The sequence below is a fragment of the Somniosus microcephalus genome, chromosome 16 (assembly GCF_052327205.1).
Source record: "Somniosus microcephalus isolate GS21.2 chromosome 16, FLI_Smic_1.0, whole genome shotgun sequence".
In the NCBI taxonomy this organism is placed as follows: Eukaryota; Metazoa; Chordata; class Chondrichthyes; order Squaliformes; family Somniosidae; genus Somniosus; species Somniosus microcephalus.
Window position 1 is genome coordinate 65,522,127 of NC_141002.1, and position 24,007 is coordinate 65,546,133.

Sequence of the window (24,007 nt, forward strand, 5' to 3'; positions counted from 1 at the left end):
CTTGAATCTGTCCACATTAACTTCATATGCATGGGCTGGTTTGAATCCCGAATTAAAGCTCCAGAATTTAATTGACTATTGGCAGAAACGCACAGACACTGAAAGATGGCAGCTTGCCCATTTTGCCAGTGAATTTGCACATCACATTGCTGCCCCTCCACCCACCTAAATCTATCAGCGTTGCCAAGTGGTTGCCTGTGGGCGAGCTGTGTATGTGTGTGTGTGTGCATCGAAGTCCTTGTTTGGAGGGATGCATGGGTGGCTGATACAGGCCATGGGACTCGAGTTTAATTCCATCTCTGACTGCGCCCAGCGGGCGTGGCTCTGGCCCAGAGCCGCCGCGCTGCTCGATTCGGGGCAGACTGCAGGAAGAGTTGGAACAACGAAAGGAACTAAAAAAATCCAGAAGAAGAGGTGGTGGGTGGGGGGGGGGAAGCAGGGAGAAAAAAATACAATGGGAAAGGAAACGGGTACTATTGAACGCGGGGTAAAGTTTGAAGATGACGATTTTTTTAAACCGACCGAGTTCCTCCCTCGCCGAGAAGAATCGCTGCCGGAAGAGAAAGAGCACCACAAGCGAGACCCGAAAGGACTGAACACTCACATCAAGGTGAGCGAGAGCTCGGGCGGGCAGCACCGCGTCCACTGCCCCTACCGACCTTCAGACCGTGTATTCCTCGCCTGTGGGTGGGCGCAAACAGATAGTTAGTGCAAGTGTCCATATGACGGGCGGGAATGTGATCCGGGGGGGGGGAATTGTCACCGATGGTGGGGGTGAGTTCGGTCGGGTTAGGTGCAGATTGTACAAAGTGACAGCGAGCTACAAGGGACGTTTGTGTGGGTAGTTTGTCCCCTGGCGTGGACCAAAATAAAGTGATCAGGCGATAGAGCGTCGGTCTTCCGCGCCCCTTTAGTATCGTTGTACATCGACGAATCAGCCCTAAAATAGAGATAATTTAGAAACAAAAATCATTAAAAAAAGTTCACAAGGATCCACTGAAATCCATATTTTGTACACGATGGTTAACGAAGGTATTCTGGTAAAATTGCACGCCTCATTCCAGGTTTAAATGGGTGTGGTGGCACGCTGCCTGTGGTCACTGATGTGCATTGTTTGTCTCTAGGTGTCTTTCGAAGATGTGATCGCAGAACCTGCCGCGACGCAAACTTTCGACGGAATCTGGATTTGCAGCCACGCGTCGTTTGAGCTCAGTAAATTCGTGCTGTACAAATTGCTGACCCTTTTCCTCGCCATCCCCCTGGCCTTCATCATAGGGATTCTCTTTGCAATAATAAGTTACATCCACATTTGGTAAGCGTGCCTTTTCCCTAAATCGAGGAAGCAGTGTTTTGCCTTTTGCAACTTGTCGCCTGCTCCAGTTGATATAACTAGTTATAAATTAGATATAATGGATAAGATAACGTTTAGTTCATCCAAAGATGAAATCAGATCGTGAGAATACAGAAATTCCTTTCCTGCTAAAAACGTGTCCAGTTTGCCAACACAAACGAAATGTTCAACTTGTCAGCCTTCTATGGAACGGAAAACATTGGCCTGAATTTCCTGCGTGGGCGCCATTCCCACGCCCATTCTCCCGATCTTAAGATTCCCTATCAATCTAATGAGAATAGCCTGAATGTAAAAACGGGCGTAAATCAGCGCCAAAGGAAAACTCGGAACTCTCACCACAGCCCAGAATTTGCGGGAGTTGGGTGTCCCTGTTAGTTTGACTTTTTCCCTCACCATTCAGCTCAAAAATGTTGCTGGAAGTGCCAGCTGATAACGGGCAACGGGGCATCTGGCACCTGAATGAATGACAGGACCAACAGTCTATCTCCTTAACCAACAAGATTTAAGGATTGAGAAAGAAAGAGGAATGGCAGAGAAGAATCAAATTAGATATATAGAAAGGGAAATAAAGATTGGATTAAGAGAGAGCGAGGAATAAAAGACAGGAAAAGTAAGTTTTTTTTATTTACATTTTTCATTTTAAAAATCTCTAACAACAATTTACTACCTGTAGGAATGAAATCCACAGTTAAATTGTTCCCTTTCTGGGCTGGAGGGGTTGATTGGCATTGCAGGAACATAAATCTCCTCATTAAAAAGGTACTCATGCTGTTAAGTACTGGCCCTAACTTTCTATGGCAAGTTTAATGGTCAATTAAGGTGAAAATGCAGCAACTTCATGAAACACATGGGGTGGTTGAGGACGAGCTGCCATTTCCGCGAGGCTAACGAAAGAGTATCTCTTCCATGCCACAAGTTGCTGGACTATTTACATGCCATTAAACTCGCCATTATTTTGGCAGCAAATTCTGGGTCGCTATATTTCTCTTCTGAAAATTGAAGTTTTAACTCATTCAACCATCACTCACGCACATTGGCGGGTAGATGGAATTAGGATACAGATCAACCATGATCTATTTGAATGGCGGAACAGGCTCGAGGGGCTGAATGGCCTACTCCTGTTCCCATTTTCATACATTTCCGAGCTAAATTAGAGGCTACTTACTGTTACTGAGGGAAGATAGGATCAGAGAAAGAATCAGAACCAGAAAAAGAGAAACAGAAGAGGACACTGGGAGAATCAGAAAGGCCAGGAAAAAAGACAGAGAAAACTCTCTCCTTAAATATAAGATAGTCACTAATAAATCCAATAAGGAATTCAGGAGAAACTTCTTTACCCAGAGAGTGGTTAATAACATGGAACTTGCTACCACAAGGAGTAGTTGAGGCAAATAACATAGATGCTTTTAAGGGGAAGCTAGATAAACACATGGGGGAGAAAGGAATAGAAGGATAGGGTTAGATGAAGTAGGGTGGGAGGAGGCTCATGTGGAGCATAAACAGTGGCACAGACCAGTTGGGCCAAATGGCCTGAGAACCTGCAAGCGGGAAAGCTTTTCAACTTTTAATGTGACTTATGTTTATGCCATAAAAATGCATTATAACAAAGAGAAGATACAGAGCCGGTCTCAGGGAGGAATAAAAAAAAATGAAACACTCAAAAAGTTGCAACTAAATATCAGAAAAACGATTCTGTTTGCTGCTGCGCCTAAAAATTTGGTCGTAATGTTCAGAGAGCCTCTGAGCAAGCGCATTCGCAGGAAACACGTACATGAGGCTTCACAACATGGCCAGTTTTATGAGAAGAGATGTGTTTGGATGGAGGGATCGATAGACGACCATAAAATATCGAAGAGATTTGGGCATATTGTTGTTATGTGCATAACTCACACCTAAATTCCTCAACCTTTTAGGCCGCATATTTGATTCGCACCCAGAAAGCACTTGTTACTGGCCGCAAATATGCAGGAAATTCAAGCCCAAGTACTATATATTTTGGCAACAAAGGTGGTGAAAGACCGATGTTATGCAAATAGGAATTATTAGGCTGGTTCCAAATTTTTCTAACTTATTTTTAAAGAAAATTAAAATACACTAGCGTTTTTAATGTTTTATACATTGTTAACATAGCCAAATATATATTGTTATTTCCTATTAGGATATTTTAACAGTATAATATATTTGAATATTAGGAAATGGACAAGAGTGGAACAAATGAAATGGGTAAAAATGAGAAAATACTGAAGATACACAGGTCAGTCAGTTCGTGAAAGAGAAAGTTTAATGTTTCAGGTGGGACTCCTCATCAGAACAGGCAGGATGAGGCAGGAGAAGCCCCTTTACAGGACTGACCAAAATAAAAAGGGGAGGAGAAAGCAACAGGTAGAGGTCAAGTGTTCAAATGTGCTTATTACTGTGGGTGTTGGACAAATACATTTTATGGGAAATTCACTATACCTTTTCTGTTCTTAACTGGTTTTATATACACACATACACACACACACACAATTAACAGGAGAGCATGAAAATAAGTATGCAAAGCTTATCTGTTCATGGCATATACCAATGACAGTAGGGAATTGATTTGAGGTGGGAAGTTGTTGCATCTCTCAGTGGGTTGAAGATGCACAACTTGAAACATTTGAATTTTCCGTGTGTTAACTTGTATCATTATGAATCTGTAAGATGCTTGTGAGTAATTGAGTCCATGTTTTAACTTCAGGTTTCTTATGCCCCTTGTGAAGACCTTTATGATGATTCTGCCCTCCTTTAAGGCTATCTGGAGAAGTATTATGGACATGTTTATTTCTCCTCTGTGTCAGAGTATGGGACGCTGCTTCTCTGCAGTCAATTTCCGCTTCACTCGAGCTTAAGGAGGCAAGAAAAAGGTGGTTGATGATCAAAGAGTACAATCAGTACCTAAAAGGAATTTTTCCAGATATTATGAAAAAAGACTAGCATTATCTATGCTTATACTTTTCATTCCAAATGCACTTTCAGAAAGTATCTGACATCTTTTTAAGTATATATGCACTTTTGCATAAAGTTCATTTAGAAATATGTATACATATAATTGATATTTTCTATTATAAGCCAGGATGCACACTGTTTCTGGTAATAATTAAGGAAGATTATACAAAGATATTGCTGTGCAATAATTAAATCTTGTATTATATTTCAGGAAATGCTCATATCTACTTAATACAGTAAAGTTAAAGTTAAATCCAATCATTTAAGAAGAAACAGCCCTGAACTCTTGATGGGTTTTGAGAGTTGCAAATAAATTAGTTTCCATGATGATTCTGTTATTTGGAAATGTTGGAAGGCAAAACTGAAGAAATAGAATTCATTTCACAGGTTTCAGTCCAAACAATAAGCATTTACTATTGGCGGTAACTATGTGCAGAGGGTATATTGTTTGCAAAAGTAATAAAATATAAATAATATTCAATCATAAACGATTTCTAATGCATAGTACATTTTTAAATTATGATCTGCAACTCCCTCAGTCTTAATTTATATGACTAGAGACTTGTATTGTTCTTATATTGACAAATTCTCTAATGTCTTCCTCACTAGCCTCCCATCCTTCTCCCTCCATAAATTCCAACTGGTCCAAAATGCTCACCTATCACCCTTGTCTTTGCTGAGCTACATTGGCTTCCAGACCCCCAATGCATTAAGTTTAAAATCTTTGTCTTCATCTTCAAATCCCTCCATAAACTCCCCCTACCTTATCTCTGCCCTCCTGTGGCTTTAGATTTCCTCCAGCAATCTTTAGTGCTCCAACTCTGACTTTTTGTCCATCCCCTCCTCCCTTTGCCGGAACTTTGGTGGTAGAGCCTTCAGTCACTTTCGCCCTACTTTATGGATAGCCCGCCCTGAAACCCTCTGCCTCTCCTCGCTGCACCTTTCAAAACCTTCCCAAAATTCAGCTTTTCATCCAAGCTTTCAGTTACCCCTCCTAACCTCCCTCTCCATGGCTTAGCATCCATTCCCTTATCTATTCCTTTGTTCTACTCCTCTGTAAAGCACATTGGGATGGTTTCTACACTAAGTGCAGTATTTAAATGCAAGTTGTAACTTGTTGAATACCCAGTAGTAATGTTTTAATTGTGATAATGAGAAACAGAATGGTCTGATCTGTTTCTTCTTAAATTAGTGGGTTTAACTTTAATTTTACCATATCAAGTGGATATGAGTAATTCCAAATCAGTATACATATACACACTTCTTTGTTATAATGCTTTATGTTGTAACTTTATAGACCAAAATTGTGCTATTGTATCAACATATAATGTTAAAATGTTGGTAATCTTTTAGATGTTGTATTTTGCAGCACTTGTAAAGGTTGTGCACTGCACTTATGTAATGGACTCTATATAAATCTGCTGTGTGATGTTTGTAGATCTATCTACCTGTGCTTTAAAAATCTGTGCATAGATTGTACAGTTTTAAGATTTTTTGTGAGGTACATTACAAAGTTATAAATAAAAACAATTCAGTGGCATCATACTTTTCTGTTTATTTTCGCCACATCATTTGGTCCAATATTAGCTTGAAATCAGAATCAGTTTTAATAAGAACATAAATAATACCAATGTAAGAAATACCACATTTTGAAAAGAGTCACTATAAGTATCAGCTTATAGTGTAGAAATCCAATAGGTAATTCAGAAGAAACTTCTTTACCCAAAGAGTGGTGAGAATGTGGAACTTGCTACCACACTAAGTGGTTGAAGCAAAAAGTATAGATGCATTTAAGGGGAGGCTAGACAAGCATATGAGGGAAAAGGGAATAGATTTTGCTGATAGATTTAGATGAGGAGGAGGCTCATGTGGAGCATAAACACCGACATGGACTGGTTGGGCTGAATGGCCTGTTTCTGTGCCGTATATCCTATGTAATCCTATGGACTGTACAATTACTGAATACAGTTACAACAGGTCTATTTTTTGCTATGGGAGTGAGGTTTTAAAAACTTTCTCTCTGACCTCTTTCCATGTCCTGTGGGTAAAGGCACCACCCATATAATACTGTCTTACAAACCAAAAAATCTCAGATTCAGTTTCTGTTCTGTGCTGAGTTAACTGGCTACAGCCAGGGCAACAATTGGTGTACCACAATTGACATCAATCCCCTTCGACTGGGGGAAGTTCACCGCAAGCTACCCAGAGGAAGTTTGCAGACGGGACCATAAAGTCAACCTGCCAGAAGGAGCAGCTTGTATATAAAGCTGTCACATTGAGTACAAACTGTAAATGTAGCCTTGCTAAACTGTGTGGCAATCTTGGACTTTGAACGTAACTTGCTGTACTGTAACTAAGAGAACCCAGCTATGGTTGAAATACTGACTACATTGAATGTGTCTTCCTGTCTGTAATGATTTATACTCTGCTGATTAATAACCACTACCCTAAGTGCTGATTGTAACCTCAATGCATAATTAAAATACTGATTATAAACTCAATACCTAAACCTAAATATCAATTGTAATCTCAAAGCGTAACTAAAGTTCCAAATGTAACCTCAGTGCATAACCTAATTGCCAGTTGTAATCTCAATGCTTAACCTTATGAGGCTTCACAACAAACTAAATTGAATGTCTTATAAACCTTAAAATATATCATAGATATCTGAGCTAGACTGCATATACAAAGGAAAGGAAAGCAAAAGACTCAGAACAGTACAGAAGGAGGCCACTTGGCCCATCGAGTCTTTTGAAGTTAGTCCCACTCCCCAGCTCTTTCCTCATAGCCTGCAATTTTTTCTCCAAGTATTTATCCAATTCCCTTTTGAAGGCTACTATTGAATCTGTATCCACCCCCCTATCAGGCAGTGCATTTCAAATCCTAACCACTCATTGCATAAAAAGTTTTTCCTCATATTGCCTCTGGTTCTTTTATCAATCACCTTGAATCTGTTCCTTCTGGTTATTGACCCTACAGGCATTGGAAACAGTTTCTCTTTATTTATTCTATCTAACCCCTTCATGATTTTAAACACCTATCAAATCTCCTCATAGCCTTCTCTGCTCTAAGGAAAACAACCCCAGCTTTTCCAATCTATCCATATTACTGCAATCCTTCATCCATGGAACCATTTTAGTAAATCTCTTCTGTACCCTCTCCAAAGCCTTCATGTCCTCCTAAAGTGTGGTGCCCAGAATTGGGCACAATACTCTAGCTGGGGTTGAACTTGTGTTTTATATAGATTTAACATAACTTCCTGGCTTTTGTACTCTATGCCTCTATTTATAAAGCCCAGACTTGCATGTATATAGCACGTTTCACAACCTCAGGATGTCCCAAAGCGCTTCACAGACAATTAAGTACATTTGAAGTGTAGTCACTGTTATAGTGTAGGAAACATGGCAGCAAGTTCCTATATATCAACAATGTGGTAATGACCAGATAATCTTTTTAGTGATGTTGCTTGAGGGAGAGATATTGTCCAGGACAACGGGGAGAATCCCCTGTTCTTCTTTGAATATGTCATGGGGTCTTTTAATTCCACTTGAGAAGGAAGACGAGGCCTCGGTTTAATGTCACATCCAAAAGGTGGCATCTCCGACAGGGGGATGGAGACACAAGATTCCAGAGTCAGGGGTGGGGGAAGTTGTAGGTCTGGAGGAGGCTACAGAGATAAGGAGTGGTGAGGTGATGAAGAGATTTAAACACAAGGTTAAGAATTGTTAATTTGAGGCGTTGGGGGGCCGGGAGCCAATGTAAGTCAATGAGGACAGGCATGATGGGTGAGCAGGGTTTTGCACGGGATAGGATATGGGCAGCAGACATTTGGATGACCAGAAGTTTACAGAGGGTGCAGGACGGGAGGCTGGCCAGGAGAGCATTAGAATAGTTGAGTCCGGAGGTTACAAAAGTATGGATGAAAGTTTTAGCAGCAAATGGGCAGAGGCGAGCGACGTAATAGAAGTGGAAGTAAGTGGTCTTTGTGATGGATGGGATACATCTTGGGCTTGAATAGGACACTGAGATTGCAAACAGGCTGGTTCAGTGGCTGGGGAGGTGGATGGAGTCATAGCGTTTGAGACGGGGGATAAAGAAAATGGCTATAGTCTTCCCAATGTTTAGCTAGAGGAAATTAAGGCTCATCCAAGACTGGACATCAGAGAAGCAGTCTGACAGCACAGAGGCAGTGGAGGGGTTAAGAGCGTTGGGTGTTTCAGTGTACTGTGGAAGGTGGCTCCATGTCTGTGGATGATGTTGCCAAGGGGCAGCATTGACGGGGGTTGGTGTGTTTGACTGGGGCAAAGGCTGCAGAGATGTTGAGGACTAATGCACCTTAGTCACAGAGAATGTCCCAGAAATCAGTGGGAGTGGAAGGAATCTAATGTATACTTGTAGGGGACGTTTGATTGTATAGGTAGCGCAGTTCTTAAATTATATTCTGCATCAAGGTGTGTTTTCTTTTATTTTGGTCCCGTCATCTTTGCTGCATCAGTACAAAATCAGAGAAACCACGGCAAATTAGGTTCAGGTAGAGAAGACTTCTTTTGACGGATGGTGTCCTGTTATTAATACAATTAAAAACCCCACGAGTTTGGCTTGTTTGCCGACTTTACACGATGCTTGGAATGCCTCCTTGATAAATATGATGCGAACAAACTTCGACTTCCTGTCCCTGTGTACAAAGGTTTGTTTCTTTTTGAGACGAAATGCTTTTCACTGTTCACTCTGTTACCATGCCTGGTGACCCTTTTCCCAACCACACATCCAGTTATATGTAAGCATCTGTTGAACTTCTGTCACTACTTTGCCGGAGTTATTTCTGTCCTTTCTACACCCAACACATGCCATGCCTCTCACGGTGTATTCCCTGTTCCTCCTGTTTGTGTTTATATTCCCTCGACCTCCTCCTGCACATTCTCCATCTCTCTTGTGCTATTACATTCGTCGCTTGCATTGCCTCGTGCAGATTCTACCTTCCTCTCCTACAGATTCTCTCTTACACGTTCGCAGTAGATTCTGTCATTGGCCCATACCCCGGCCCGCAGCCCTGACATTTGCTATGATTCACTGCATATGTATGCATGCATTCTCTATTTCCCGCCGTAACTGGGAACTTCACGTTAGTTGCATTAAGAAGCAGCGCTCTTCAAGCTCAGAGCTCCAAATACAGCCCAAGGGAACTGGCGCCCTGCCACAAAGCCCGGCGATCACTACCTACTTCAAATGTAATCTTCCTTCCGCAGGGCACTAATACATCTAAAGCTGCAGCAGACTTTTTGTTACATTCCAGTTGTTTGAGGAACTATGTCTGGTGACAAGATCGGAGAATTTGAGGTAAGGAACGGATGCATCCGCCTTACTTGTAACACATATTCGAACTATCAGACGTGACCTGCTAACGCGGGTAGGATTGCAGTGTCTTGCGCGTCGTATCTGTTGCGAAGAATGCAGGCAGGTCGTATAGTGATAGCGGGCACACACTGCAGAATAACTGAATCAGTCGTGGCTCAGAAGCAAAATATTTTGCCGAAATCCTGCCATGTTTACCGTGTGCTAATAAAAAAGTTAGAAAATACACAAGTTTTTATTAAACAAAACTAATATGCACCTAGGATTTTTTTTTAAAAACCTTGCAAATCAATGAAACACGAAACTACTTGAAGTTAGAGAACCGGAATAACGTTTGGAAATGGTCTGTACTCCTTGCCGAGAATGTTAAGTTGTTACATTGTCTGAAAGTTTATTACTGTAAGTTTGCAATCCAATTAATGGCCATTCATGTATATGCATATGACCTTCCCTCAAACACAGGGCTTCACCCAAGATCCCCCAAACACTTGGAACTTATTCTATTCCTTTCAACCTCTGATTCCCGCAGCCTCTCATTGAGTTCCCAAATTCTTGCTGATTTATGAATCCTACATTTTCAGGATTTTTTTTCAAAAAGCGAACTTTTGGAAGGAAGGGAATCTGGGATGCCGGTGAAAGACTGGACACAGGTGTTGGGCGGAATCACTCCCCAATAGCTTGTGACCGCAATTATGCATTGGGCGGGGGAGTGAGTCAGTGCTGGGAGATTTCCCAGCAAATGGTTACAGTGCAGTGCTGGGAATAGGGCGCCTGGACTCGCTCACTGTATCCCTTGGTGAGAGATTTCCCAGCAGATAGTTGCAGTACTGTGCTGGATTCGCTCACTGTACCCATTGGTGGGAGATTTCCCAGCAGATAGTTGCAGTACTGTGCTGGATTCGCTCACTGTACCCATTGGTGGGAGATTTCCCAGCAGATAGTTGCAGTACTGTGATGGATTCGCTCACTGTATCCCTTGGTGGGAGATTACCCAGCAGATAGTTGCAGTGCTCTGCTAGATTCACTCACTGTATCACTTGGGACATTTCCCAGCAGATTGTTGCAGTGCTCTGCTAGATTCACTCACTGTATCACTTGGGACATTTCCCAGCAGATTGTTACAGTGCTGTGCTGGATTCATGCACTGTATCCCTTAGCGGGAGATGTCCCAGCAGATTGTTGCAGTGCTCTGCTGGATTCACTCACTGTATCAATTGGGAGATTTCCCAGCAGATTGTTGCAGTGCTGTGCTGGATTCGTTCACTGTATCCCTTGGTGGGAGATTTCCCAGCCGATTGTTGCAGTGCTGTGCTGGGTTCGCTCACTGTATCCCTTGGTGGGAGATTTCCCAGCAGATTGTTGCAGTGCTGTGCTGGATTCGCTCACTGTATCACTTGGTGGGAGATTTCCCAGCAGATTGTTGCAGTGCTGTGCTGGATTCACTCACTGTATCAATTGGGAGATTTCCCAGCAGATTGTTGCAGTGCTGTGCTGGGTTCGCTCACTGTATCCCTTGGTGGGAGATTTCCCAGCAGATTGTTGCAGTGCTGTGCTGGATTCGCGCACTGCATCCATTGGTGGGAGATTTCCCAGCAGACTGTTGCAGTGCTGTGCTGGATTCGCTCACTGTATCCCTTGGTGGGAGATTTCCCAGCAGATTGTTGCAGTGCTGTGCTGGATTCACTCATTGTGATTCCCTGTGCTGCCTCCTGGTGCAGGGCTGGGATTGGCGCCGTTGCTGCCAGCCCCGGTTTACAAGGGTGTGGTGCAGCCCTACTTTCCCCTTTAAATGCGATCAGGCTCCAAAAAGTTCCTCTTAGGCATCAGGCGGCGGCCACCTTCGGCGTTTTATCTCGGAGCGGCTCTAAGTTTGTCTTTTAAAAAAGCGATTGCTCTCACCCTTTCCAGGGACTTTTATATCCGTCGCCGATCAGAGACCACGGGAATATTTACAAACCGAACAATAAAATGGAAGATGAGAAGCTGAACGAGAAATATGTGACTGATGTTCACACCAAAGAGATCGACTTGATCAACAGAGACCCGAAGCATCTGAACGACGATGTGGTTAAGGTAAGGCACAGATTTGTTAAAGTTGGGGCTTATTCAAGAACTAAAGCTAAATATTCGTACACAAGGTATTCTGCAAGCAACAGGTTTGCAGGGACGGGGTGATTTCTAGGGCAAGTCCAAACTGATGTCAGTACTGTTGACAAACTCCTTTATTGCAAAGTGTGTTTGTTACTATTTCCCTGCGGGTTTGTGTCTCCCCCGGTGAAGGTGCCAGTGGTTTACCGCCTGCAAGGTTGAGTTGAACGGGTGACTTGCTTTATAGACTGTTGTCACCGGGGAGGGTTTCCTACTGAAAAGCCGTCACAGGGCTGTGAGGTGGAAATAAACATGAAAATAGTTAAGCGGCAAATCATCCGTGAAGAGCTCTGCGATTTCAGCAGCCCACAAGAACTTGCGCTATAAGCAGTTGTGTGAAAAGCGGGGCGTATCCCCGGTCTCTTGAAAGGATCATGTGTGGTCAGCACTTTACATGGGGTATTTACCAGCACCAGCAGCCAGCCCCACTCCACCCAGCAGTCAGCCCCACTCCGCCCTGTGCCCAGTCCCACTCCACCCAGCGGCCAGCCCCACTCCACCCAGCGGCCAGCCCCACTCCACCCAGCAGTCAGCCTCACTCCGCCCTGTGCCCAGCCCCACTCCGCCCTGCGGCCAGCCCCACTCCACCCAGCAGTCAGCCCCACTCCGCCCTGTGCCCAGTCCCACTCCACCCAGCAGCCAGCCCCACTCCACCCAGCGGCCAGCCCCACTCCACCCAGCGGCCAGCCCCACTCCACCCAGCAGTCAGCCTCACTCCGCCCTGTGCCCAGCCCCACTCCGCCCTGCGGCCAGCCCCACTCCACCCAGCAGTCAGCCCCACTCCGCCCTGTGCCCAGTCCCACTCCAACCAGCAGTCAGCCCCACTCCGCCCTGTGGCCAGCCCCACTCCGCCCTGCGGCCAGCCCCACTCCACCCAGCAGCCAGCCCCACTCCACCCTGTGCCCAGTCCCACTCCGCCGAGAGCCGAGCCCCACTCCGCCCAGCCCCACTCCACCCTGCCCACTCCGCCCTGCCCCCAGCCCCACTCCGCCCAGCCCCACTCCGCCCAGCCCCCACTCTGCCCTGCGCCCAGCCCCACGCCGCCCTGCCCCACTCTGCCCTGTGCCCAGCCCCACTCCGCCCTGCGGCCAACCCCATACCGCCCTTTGCCCTGCCCCACTCCACCCTGCAATCAGCCCCATTCTGCCCATCGCCCCACTCCACCCAGCACCCAGCCCCACTCCACCCAGCAGCCAGCCCCACTCCGCCCTGCAACCAGCCCCACTCCGCCCAGCGCCCTGCCCCACTCCGCCCTTTGCCCAGCCCCCCTGCGTGCAGCCCCACTCCACCCTGCGTCCAGCCCCACTTCGCCCTTTTCCCAGCCTCACTCCACCCAGCAGTCAGCCCCACTCCGCCCTGCGCCCAGCCCCACTCCGCCCTACGCCCAGCCCCACTCCACCCTCTGCCCAGCCACGGGGCTTGCCCTGCAGGCAGCCCCACTCCGCCCTGCCCACTCCACCCTGCACGCAGCCCCACTCTGCCCAGAGCCGAGCCCCACTCCGCCCAGCCCCACTCTGCCCAGCCCCACTCCGCCCTGCGCCCAGCCCCACTCTGCCCAGAGCCCAGCCCCACTCCGCCCAGCCCCACTCCGCCCAGCCCTACTCCGCCCTGCACCCAGCCCCACTTCACCCTTTGCCCAGCCACATTCCGCCCTGCAGTCAGCCCCACTCCACCCTGCCCACTCCGCCCTGCCCCCAGCCCCACTCCACCCAGCCCTACTCCGCCCTGCACCCAGCTCCACTCCGCCCAGCCCCACTCTGCCCTGCCCACTCCGCCCGGTCACCGCGCCCACTCCCACCCGGCAGCCAGCACTGAGGCCACTCCACCCAACACTGCTATAAAAAGTCCAACATGTAGCAGATTACTGTTCTCAGTGTTCGTCAGAATCAAGAACTTTAGGATAACCCATCCCCCAACATATTAATAATTCATATAAGCATATTAGCAAAAGAATCCAACAAACTAAATGAGTTGATTTATAAATTTCAGAGCGGCATTAGATGGGGGAAGTAACTTGGTTAAAGGAAAACCATCTTTATCACAAAATGACTTTTTTGAGAAAAGTATAACCCGAGTCTGTGTTTTGTATTCGTCATTACATCACATACAAGTGACATGTTGATGTGACTATATGCACAATTGTATGCAATGACAAAATCAATACAGTAAAGGCATTATTGTTTCTTCCATTGTATCTGACATAAAATTTACTTTATTACATTTTAAGAAAAATTAAGATCAAGTACAGAAACTACACTGTTAAAGCTGGTGGTTCAGTAAGTAGGGAACGGTAGCATACTGGTTATGTTACTGGACTAGTTATCCAGGAGTAATAAGCTCGAGACCATGAGTTCAAATCCTGGCAGCTGTGGAATTTAAATTCAATTAATTAAAGAAAATCTGGAATAGTAAGAATCAGTAACGGTGACCATGAAACTATCAGATTATTGTAAAAAAAAAACTCTGGTTCACTAATGTCCTTTAGGGAAAGAAATCTGTTACTCAGTCTGGCCTATATGTGACTCCAGACCCACAGCAATGTGGTTGACTCTTAGCTGTCCTCTGAAATGGCCTAGCAAGCCACTCAGTTGTATCAAACTGCTAGGAAAAACCTTCACCTCACAGACTGCAGCGGTTCAAGACCACTACCACCTTCTCGAGGGCAATTAGGGATGGGCAATAAATGCTGGCCTTGTCCACATCACATAAATAAAAAGAAAGTACCTACTATCATAGAGAACATTTTCTTTACTATCTGTTTAGAAACTGTAGCCCCCTCCCAAAAAAAAATACAATGAAACCGTCGTTAACTCTAACCATGGAAAGCACGAGGATGGTGAATTAGCAATTTGACAAGCTCATTGAAATTCTTTCTGATGAAAGCTCTGTAGAGCTAACTTGGTGGAGCACTTAACACATTCCAACCAGTATGGAAACTAACATGTGGAAAAGTTTAGATGATTTTGTATCTATCTGTACTTATAAAATGTTCAGTTGACTGCCAACGTCTGCACACAGAACTTGTGGCGTAATAACATAGTAACAAAATATTGAAATTAATCTTTACTACAGGAAAATTCAGATTGATAACGCAGCATATCAAAGCAATCGTTTCACACACTGTTAACTGTGAGCGTTGCAGTGGTAAATAGAAAGATATTTTTAAGTCTTCAAAAATGTAACTTTCTTTTTTAGTCAACCACTTGCTGTGATCCAAAGGGCTACATTCTTAAACAAAAAGCAAATGTATTCAGCTCTTGTATGTATGCACTCTATTTTTAAAACTGTTTTTCAGTTTAAGGGTTGGTTCTCATTTTTTTTTTTAAAGTCCTCGGACACTGAAACTCCTATTATAGAAATATGGAAGAAACCACAAGTATAAGTCGTCAGTTATTTTTACTCTGTGTCATGTTTGTAGCCAAAATTAAATAAAAACACAATACTCCTTACCTTGTTAAAAAATTGCAGCGGTAATAATCAAAGCAGCAGCATAGGCCAGCAGTTTGGATGATGTCATCATGCACTGTCCACTGGTTACTGAAAACCATGTTTCAGCCAATGCATTGCTTTTACATTTATGTCAGACAGGAAAAATGTAAATTGATAGGATTCAAAAACTGTATACTAATACGAATTTTGTAAAATAGTTTAACTGGAGTAAAAATAAGTGCTGCTTTTAATTTCTGGGACTATCCCAGAGTTTATACTATGTGGTATTACAACTTTTGTGATTTTTTTCCCCCCTGTAATTATTTAAAGCTAATTAAATCCTTCAATATTTCCAAAAAAAAATTGGAGCCCGATTTGCAATCCAAATCACCACAGCTCAAGAGCTATATTTTGTGTTATGACATGGCACAATTTAATTCATTACCATGGCTAATTGGCATTTTTGATTTGCATTTATTTACGCACTGCCACATTCTTCTGGCCAGACTACTGGCAACTGATAGCCAAAAATAAAATTGTTCCTTTTCCTAGTCTGTTAAACTCATGAGCATGGGTTTTGCTTTTAATTAACCCACCAACTGTTTGGTCACTTTTGTCCTCGGGCAGCAACCGCCACATGCATTAAAAAGGAGAGCGCAGAAAGTCTATCCAAGTGATAAGTGCAGGATGGGTTCGAGTGAATCAAATTCCTTGTGTTCCTCCCCACCCCCTGAATTATATGGCATTTGAGAACGTCTGGAATTGTGCCACATTGAACCATGTTTGAGAGGAGAGATGGGGGCTTTGATTTAAAATAAAACTCCTAAGTGCCTGCAGAGTTAAAGCCAGTTTCTAGCTCTCGTTAGCCGTGTCAACGTTTCAGCAGCTGGCAGATGGGCTGGTAATTCTGCTGGCTATTGAGGGAAACGTTAGTGCCAAGGGAAATAATTTTTAGCTGGCAGCAGCTGTTACCAACAACTAAAACCAAGCAGAAATCTTACTACACAAGGAAAAATAAAACTGACTCCAAGCTTTTTATGAGGGGAAAAAGGAACATGCATACCTTACTGAACTCTTATACAATCAAGGTTAGGAGTCTACAGATGCATAATTAATTTACAATTGAGCTGAATTATGCAAAATGATGGCACAGCGCCTTTAATGCAACATCAGCAAGATGGCCTACACATCACCAAAAGACAAAGGGGGAAAAATTGGGTGGCGCCGTGCCCCGAAAACGTTAACGTTCCCTTGCTGTAAATTCAGTAGTAGCGCCCCAAGCAGGAAGTGGGGCACTACTGGAAAGCGCTCCACCTCCTCTTTGGGGTGCTACTACTGAATTTTGCGGTGCTACGTGCAGCCGCGCCATGCACGGCAGCACATAGCGCCGCGTCATTGCAGGCCTCCTCCCCTAATTAAAGGGGAGGGGCCTAGTGCTGCCTGCACCGGGGCCCCGCCGGACCACCAGGGAGCAGGATGCCGTGAAAACAGCCTGGCACTCGAGAGGAGTGCTGGGCTGAGCGATCGCAGCCAGCACCCCGCATACAAAAGCGAAAGGTGCTGGCAGTCGGTCAAAATAAAAATGGCCGCCCGACACCTGCCCTTTAACTTGCGCCGCTGCCGAACCGCCCCCTGATCCTGTCGCGCATATCGTACAGCGATAGGTCAGGGGGCGCAAAGGAAGTTTGCAGCCGGGGCGCTGCGCACGCGACATCATCGCCGCGGCACGGGGAGCTACCGGCTACGGCCGCTGCTTACCTCCCGCTGAATTTCACGGGAGGTGTTAGTGACACCGCGCCCGGGCGCTAGGGGATATATGTCCTGAGGTGCAAACCAACCCACATTTTCCCCAATGACTCCCATCTGGCTTTTTGATGGCACAAAAGAGATATGATGCCAAACAAATGAAGTGGGGCAAACAGCAGTCATTAGAGTTGGGGAACATCTAGGAAACAGTGACTGTAACATAATCAGGTTTGATACAAAAAATTGAAAAGGAGAGGGAACAACCAAAGATAAAGGTACTTGTCTGGAAAATGCAATTCAATGTGATAAGAAAAGGAACCAACCCAGATACATTTGAAAGAAAAAATGGCAGGTAAGCCAACAGAGAAGCAATGGAAAATGTTCAAACAGGAGATGTTTAGGGTACAAGCTGATAAGCAGTCTGGTTAACTAAGGACTGTATACAACTTCAGAAGGACGGAAACAGGTTAGCAGGTTCGGTAGATAGATGTCAGATGAAATTTAATACAGAGAAATGTAAAGTGATACATTTTGGAAGGAAGAATGAGAGGAAATGTATACTAAATTATAAAGCTTTAAAATGAGTAGAAGAGAGAGACTTAGGGGTTCAGATACAAAATCTTTAAAAATGGGAGGACACATTTATAAATTGTACAAAAAGCATATGAGATGGTAGGTTTTATAAATAGTAGTATTGAGCACAAAAGTAAAGAAAAGTAACTTGCATTTATACAGCACCTTGCATGTCCTCAGGATATCCTAAAGCACTTAACAGCTAATGAATTACTTTTGAAGTGTAGTCATTGTTGTAATATAGACAAGTGTGGTGGCCAAAATGCACACAGCAAGGTCCCACAAACAGCAATGAGATAGATGATTAGATAAATCTATTTTAGTGGTGTTGATTGAGGGATAAATGTTAGCCCGGACACCAGGACAACTCCCCTGCTCTTCTTCATAATGCCAGTGGATCTTTTACATCAACTGAACAGGCAGATTGGCCCTTGGTTGTTTAAATCAGTGTTGTCCAATACATTAGCCACTAGCCACATGTGGCTAATTGGGAATCCAGATGTGACTAATTTCATTACTGATTAGTAAATAAAAAATGAGTAATATACACTGTCGTTGGGCAGTTGATCTCAATACACATAGTTACACAGGATGTGCATGTGTTCTTTAACCTTCATGTGCGTTTGTTGGTAAAATAGTAAGACGAAAAGCAGAGCGTATGAGTTTCTTTTGATTGTTGTGCGTGTTATACTTCCTCGGTTACTGAATGGTGGTAGTTGTTAAGTAAATATACATGCGAAGTACATTTATCTGTACTGTGTGAGTGTATGTAAGGCATTTTCCACTGAAATTAGTGTGTGTGCTTGAAACAGTGTTGCTGTAGCCATACCCATGCCTCGTCAACAATTTCTAATGGGCAACACTGGTTTAAAATGTCAGCTGAATGACAGCACCACTCACAATGCAGCACTGCATTGAAGTGTCAGCCCAGATGATGGGCACAAATCTCTGGAGTCAGACTTGAACCCACAACCATTTGATTCAGAACCAAGAGTTCTACCACTGAGACAAGGCTGGCACTTGAAGTAATGGTAAACCGATATAAATTATTGGTTAGGCCACAGTTAAAATATTGCATCCGGTTTTGGGTGTCCTACTTTAGGAAAGATGTCAAGGCCATGCAGAAGAGATTCACTAAGATACTAAGATGATACCTGGTTCAAAGGACATTAGTTACGAGAAAAAAATAAGAAAACTGGGGCTTTTTTCATTAGAACAAAGAAGATTAAGAGGAAATTTGGTAGAGGTGCTCAAAACTGTGAAGAGTTTTAATAAGGTAAATCAGAAAAATGATTTCACTGCCCATTAAGTTAGTAACTAGAAGGTGTAAATTTAAGAACATCACTAAAAGCAATGAAGGCAGAGGTTAGAAAAACTTTTTATTAAGCAAAGAAATTGTTAGGACATGGATTTCCCTATCAGAAACAGTGGCCGAAGTAGAATCCATAATCGCTTTCAAAATGAAAGTGGATAAATATTTGAAGAAGAAAAATTTAAAAGGGTATAGGGATAGGGCTTGGCAATACGACTTAAGGCGATAGGTATTTTAGAGAGCTGGCAAAGTTGCAATGGGCCAAATGGCCTCCTTCTGTGCTGCAAAAGTATATGATTCTACCTTAGTGGGGTGTTAAATATGTTCATCATCATTACCAAACTGATAGAATGTGACAGTTCTCCAAGAATACAAAATGTAAGTTTCCACTGTTGATAGAAAGCTCATTCCTGCCTACTTTAGCTAAGCATAGTAATTATGGAGATTCAGATTGGTAAACAATGCACCAAAAGCTTTTATCTACAAGATGTGTAAATAATGTTTTAGAAACCAGCATATATAGAGAAGATTTCCACTGTTGACTATGTATAGCAAAATAATAAACAAGGCATTTATGATTTTGTTATAAATAGTGCAACTTTTCCACCACATCTATAAAGTTGTAGAGGTGCCAAATATTTTTTAAAGAAAAAGGAATAACTTGCATTTATATAGTGCCTTTCGCATCTTCCAAATGTCACATATTGACTGGCCATTCATCTCATTGCCATGTGCAAACTTTCTGCTGCATTTGCACACAGAACAGTCATTGCACTTCAAATAAATTCAATTTACATGAAGCACTTTGAGACATTTTTGAGATGTGATGAGCTGCTATGTAAATAAATGTCTCTTTTTTTCCGCTCCACTATCCCTTCTCTCTGACCCTGCTACCACATCTTGCTCTTAGCCCATTTCTATCTCCTATTAAGCCACGTCTTTCTCAAAAACTACATTTATCTGATACTATGCACCCATAAAATGAAATCATAGCAAATATTAGAGACAGCAAATACTAGTTATGTTGAGGCAAGAATTAGAATACTTCAAATATGTTCTGCTCATAGCCTAATTCTTTTAATCTAAAAGCTTATCACTGAAATTTAATTCTTGTACTTGAACTCTGGTATTCCCAGTACAGGAATGTGTCACAAGATCTATGTCAGAAGATTATAAATGAATGATACCAAGTCACTGTAATATTCCATTGTGCGTAGGCCATTTTGGCCTAATTTGTCTGATTGATTTAGTGTTTAAATGCCATTTCCTGTGTGTCCCCACTGCACACGTGAACACACTGGATAAATGTACGTAACACACTTCCTATAAGAGCCACATTATTCTATGACTGAAGGTTTCTATTCCCTCGTGATATCACGCTGGTCATGTTCTTCACAGATAGACTACAGTATAACTGTACACTGCTGACATGCATATAAGTCATGCAATTTAAAAAAAGAGTTTTTATACAGGCATCTTGGGGAAAAATTAAAAAATAATCCAAACTGCTCCATGGTCTCTAGTTTGTCTATTGTCACCAGCATGTAATTCTATTCTGAATACCAATGAACTTAATGAATCAACAGGTCTTCTTAGGCAGTCCCTCGGAACCGAGGATGACTTGCTTCCACATTAAAAATGAGTTCGCAGGTGACTGATGAGTCCAATGCGGGACCTACAGTCTCTGTCACAGGTGGGGCAGACGGTGGTTGAAGGGGCGGGTGGGTGGGGTGCTTAGGTTGACGTGCGCTCCTTGCGCTGCCTGCGCTTGGCTTCTGCTTGTTCCCGGCGAATCAACAGGTATATAAATATTGACACAGAAGGGCTCTGTATATTGCCACTTTCAGTGTCAGTTTGGAGGTTTGTCTCCAAGTGATTACCTGCTGCATAATACAATGCACCATTTTCCAAGCTCTCCAGCTTGTACTTCCAAATGATTAGATGAAATATTCTATCTGATTGTTTCTGGCACCCGTGTCCAAAATTGTGATTAATAACATGCCAAAACTCATTTGCACATGCCTTGAAGCTCCCTGACTTTTAGCCCATCTCAACTGTTAATGCGTATCCTATTTCCATAGTTTGCCACATACACTTTCAGATCTAACTTTCATCACAAAAACGAAACCAGTTACTTTGCTCTATTTTTACTAAGGGAGGATGTCAGGAGGATAAAGAAAGAAAGGAAGACATGCATTTCTATAGCGCCTTTCATGACCACCGGACCCCTCAAAGTGCTTTACAGCCAATGAAGTACTTTTAAGTGTAGTCACTGTTGTCATGTGGGATGAAAGTTTTCTTTCTTTGCTGCTGCAAAGGCCCTTTGTATAATGAACTTGAACTTTCTCAACCCATTTCTAATGGTGAGAAGCCCAAAGCTAAAATTGTAACCAAAGGAATGTACTCTTTAAAAAAAAAACATTAATAGCAATTGGAAAAAGGGAAGAGCTTGGACATTAACGGATGAGGAAGTTGAAAGAAAAAACTTTCAACAGAAGACAAATGATTGGAGGCAGCCAGAATGCGAGACAGCAGAGTAGAACTTGAGGGCAGGAAGAAGTGTAGTTCTTGCTGCTGAGCGGCAGGTGAGCATTAGTTTGCTCTTCGTATGCTTAATGGAACTCACACCTGATGAGTTGGTGAATGTGACGTATTCCAATATTGGTGATTCACAGAGAACCAAGCTTTTAGATGTTATTTGGGCAGAATAAGCAGTTCAGTATTGTTGCTGCCCAATATATTTTGATAGTTAATTTGTGTAAAATAGTTAAAAACCATTTACTGCAGAAGTTAATCAGAATGGTTCTGTATTTCTCCTGTCATAGGTGGATTTTGAAGAAGTGATTGCTGAACCAGAGGGAACTCACAGCTTTGATGGTATTTGGAAGGCCAGCTTTACCGTCTTCACAGTGTCTAAATACTGGTGCTACCGCCTGCTCTCAGCACTCTTTGGGATACCTTTAGCGATTATTTGGGGAATTTACTTTGCCATTTTAACATTCATCCATATTTGGGCAGTGGTGCCCTGCATTAAGAGCTATATGATCGAAATCCAGTGCATCAGCAGAGTCTATTCAATTTGCATTCACACTTTCTGTGACCCTTTCTACGAAACCGTGGGGAAAATGTTCAGCAGCATTCGAGTAACGATGCAGAAAGAAGTGTAAATAGGAAAATATTGATAGAAGTGCTTGGTCACTTTATCATATATGGCTTCCCACAAATGGAAGTGCAGTTTCTTTTCACAGAAACACCTTGGTGCCTTTACTAATAGCACTGGTATAGGAAAAAACAAATGGTTGCATGCTCTTTCATTTTATTACTTATCCCTGGAGTGTTCTGTTATCCTTTTATGGTACTCTGCATTTTAACGCTGATCTAAGCTTAACACCTACATTCCTTCACTGTTAAACACTATATGACTGCTTTTGTAAACAAAATGAGTCATTGCCTTTCTTTAGCAAATTAGCCCTACTGCTATTTCACTCTATTGTTTCCTGTAAAACCAGAGACCGATTCACAGTACTGTACTTACCAAGATGGTAAGAATAAAGGATTAAACACTGAGCATAGGATCCTTAATACTGTTTAAAAAGTAGAGATTTGCAATGAGATGAGATAAGAGTTATTTTGCAGTGAAATGATAATTATACCATTTCCGAAAACATTATACAACAAAGAATACTGCATTTCCTTTGTTTAATCTCACTTGAGGTTGTCAGGTTTTTTTTTTAAACGTTAACATTTTAATTATAATTTACACATCTAGAGTGTCAGTATGGAATAACCTACAGCTGACAATAGCTAAGTATTAGTTGAATAGTCATAATAATTGGAAACTAAATAGCTCTGTGTGAGTTATGTTGTGTTTTGATGCCAACAGATTGAATCCTCCCCCACCACCGTCCAAAATGTGCAATATTCTTTTATTAAGGTTTTCCTTTAGTAAGCATTTCAACATTTTTTGTCTCTTTTGCCTGTCTGGTGTAATTTTTTTAACTCTCTAACCTGCTCCAGAATATTAAAAAGAGAACAATGGCAAAAAAAACTGTTGCAATATGCTTGGTGCTTGCACCATCTGAGAAATTGTGACCAACCAACACAAATAGTTACTGCACCATATGATAGCCACGTTAAATTACTGAATGTAACTCAAATTCTCCGCATTGTACAATGCAACATGTTAACTAAAAAAATATGCAACCCAAAGGGGTTAATATCCAGAATTTTCCAGCTTAAACAATTGCAGCAGTGGCTTAAAGCCAGAACCACAACATGTACTACTGAAGCAGGATACGTTTTGATGAGTACAGTCACCTGTGGAACACTGTGTGCCGCACCCTCAACTTTTTAAACTTTCAAACTACCCACAGCCTCGATCTTTTTTCATGCCAAATACATCAGCTACTGTTGCCACCTTGAAGATGTGGAACAAAAAGTTTTAAAAGGGGTTGCTACAACTGCAGTTTTACAGAGACACTGTTGGAAAATTCTTGTGGGGTTGTATATAGTTAAAATATAGTTTAAAGTCTTCCACAAAATAAAAAATAATTTTATAACCATCAGGTTTTTTGCAGAAGCTATTTTATACAGATGCCATTATATCAATTATTAACCATACAGTATATAAAATTTAGCTTTTATTTTTTACTGTCACCTTTAATTGTTTTGTTGCAAATTATTTGATCTCTTGGTAGATTTTTCCAAGTAATATTAGAGCTTGTTGATGCAGTTGATGTTCAAGCATTTAAAGTATGTTCGCATGTAACAGCTGAAATTAATTGAAAAAAAATAAAGAACCAAATGTTTACACAAGTTGGTAATGAGTTTGAGTTATATTTTTTTAATGAAATTGTTCTTATGTTAGTACTGTAAAGTACAATGTTCCTTCCTCTAGTTTAATAAGAACAAATTTGATCTTTAGTGTGACTTAATCTGTAACCATAAAGGGATAATTTGAACATAACATTTCTCCTGGGGTTTGCAGAGCAATATAAGTGGCTAGAATTTGTGTTGCATGGTGTTTACATTAACTGAATGCCTAAGGTTGCAGTATATAATAATCCATCAATATATTTATTGCTTCTCCAAAGTTGTAAGGAGGATTTTCTAATGTTGGCAACACA

At 42.6% G+C, this 24,007-nt stretch overlaps 2 protein-coding genes across 2 annotated transcripts; both read left to right on the plus strand.

The window, feature by feature from the left end:
- The first annotated feature begins 227 nt into the window (after window positions 1-227).
- Window positions 228-5,861, plus strand: LOC147106239 (caveolin-2-like). The gene is made up of 3 exons (XM_086009172.1): window positions 228-610; window positions 1,125-1,312; window positions 4,074-5,861. The coding sequence occupies exons 1-3, from the start codon at window positions 251-253 to the stop codon at window positions 4,222-4,224; spliced, it is 699 nt and encodes a 232-aa protein (XP_085865298.1). The 5' UTR covers window positions 228-250; the 3' UTR covers window positions 4,225-5,861.
- A 3,606-nt stretch (window positions 5,862-9,467) lies between these two features.
- Window positions 9,468-23,696, plus strand: LOC147106240 (caveolin-1-like). The gene is made up of 3 exons (XM_086009173.1): window positions 9,468-9,658; window positions 11,582-11,746; window positions 21,707-23,696. The coding sequence occupies exons 1-3, from the start codon at window positions 9,629-9,631 to the stop codon at window positions 22,046-22,048; spliced, it is 537 nt and encodes a 178-aa protein (XP_085865299.1). The 5' UTR covers window positions 9,468-9,628; the 3' UTR covers window positions 22,049-23,696.
- Window positions 23,697-24,007: the final 311 nt, after the last annotated feature.

What these genes read in the sequence shown, in the direction of transcription:
- LOC147106239 (XM_086009172.1), top strand. Translation starts at nt 251, where the DNA reads ATGCATGGGTGGCTGATACAGGCCATGGGACTCGAGTTTAATTCCATC. An exon ending in GACTGAACACTCACATCAAG is followed by an intron (nt 611 to 1,124) that starts GTGAGCGAGAGC and finishes GTTTGTCTCTAG; the next exon opens with GTGTCTTTCGAAGATGTGAT. An exon ending in ATAAGTTACATCCACATTTG is followed by an intron (nt 1,313 to 4,073) that starts GTAAGCGTGCCT and finishes TTTTAACTTCAG; the next exon opens with GTTTCTTATGCCCCTTGTGA.
- LOC147106240 (XM_086009173.1), top strand. Translation starts at nt 9,629, where the DNA reads ATGTCTGGTGACAAGATCGGAGAATTTGAG. An exon ending in ACAAGATCGGAGAATTTGAG is followed by an intron (nt 9,659 to 11,581) that starts GTAAGGAACGGA and finishes CACCCTTTCCAG; the next exon opens with GGACTTTTATATCCGTCGCC. An exon ending in TGAACGACGATGTGGTTAAG is followed by an intron (nt 11,747 to 21,706) that starts GTAAGGCACAGA and finishes CTCCTGTCATAG; the next exon opens with GTGGATTTTGAAGAAGTGAT.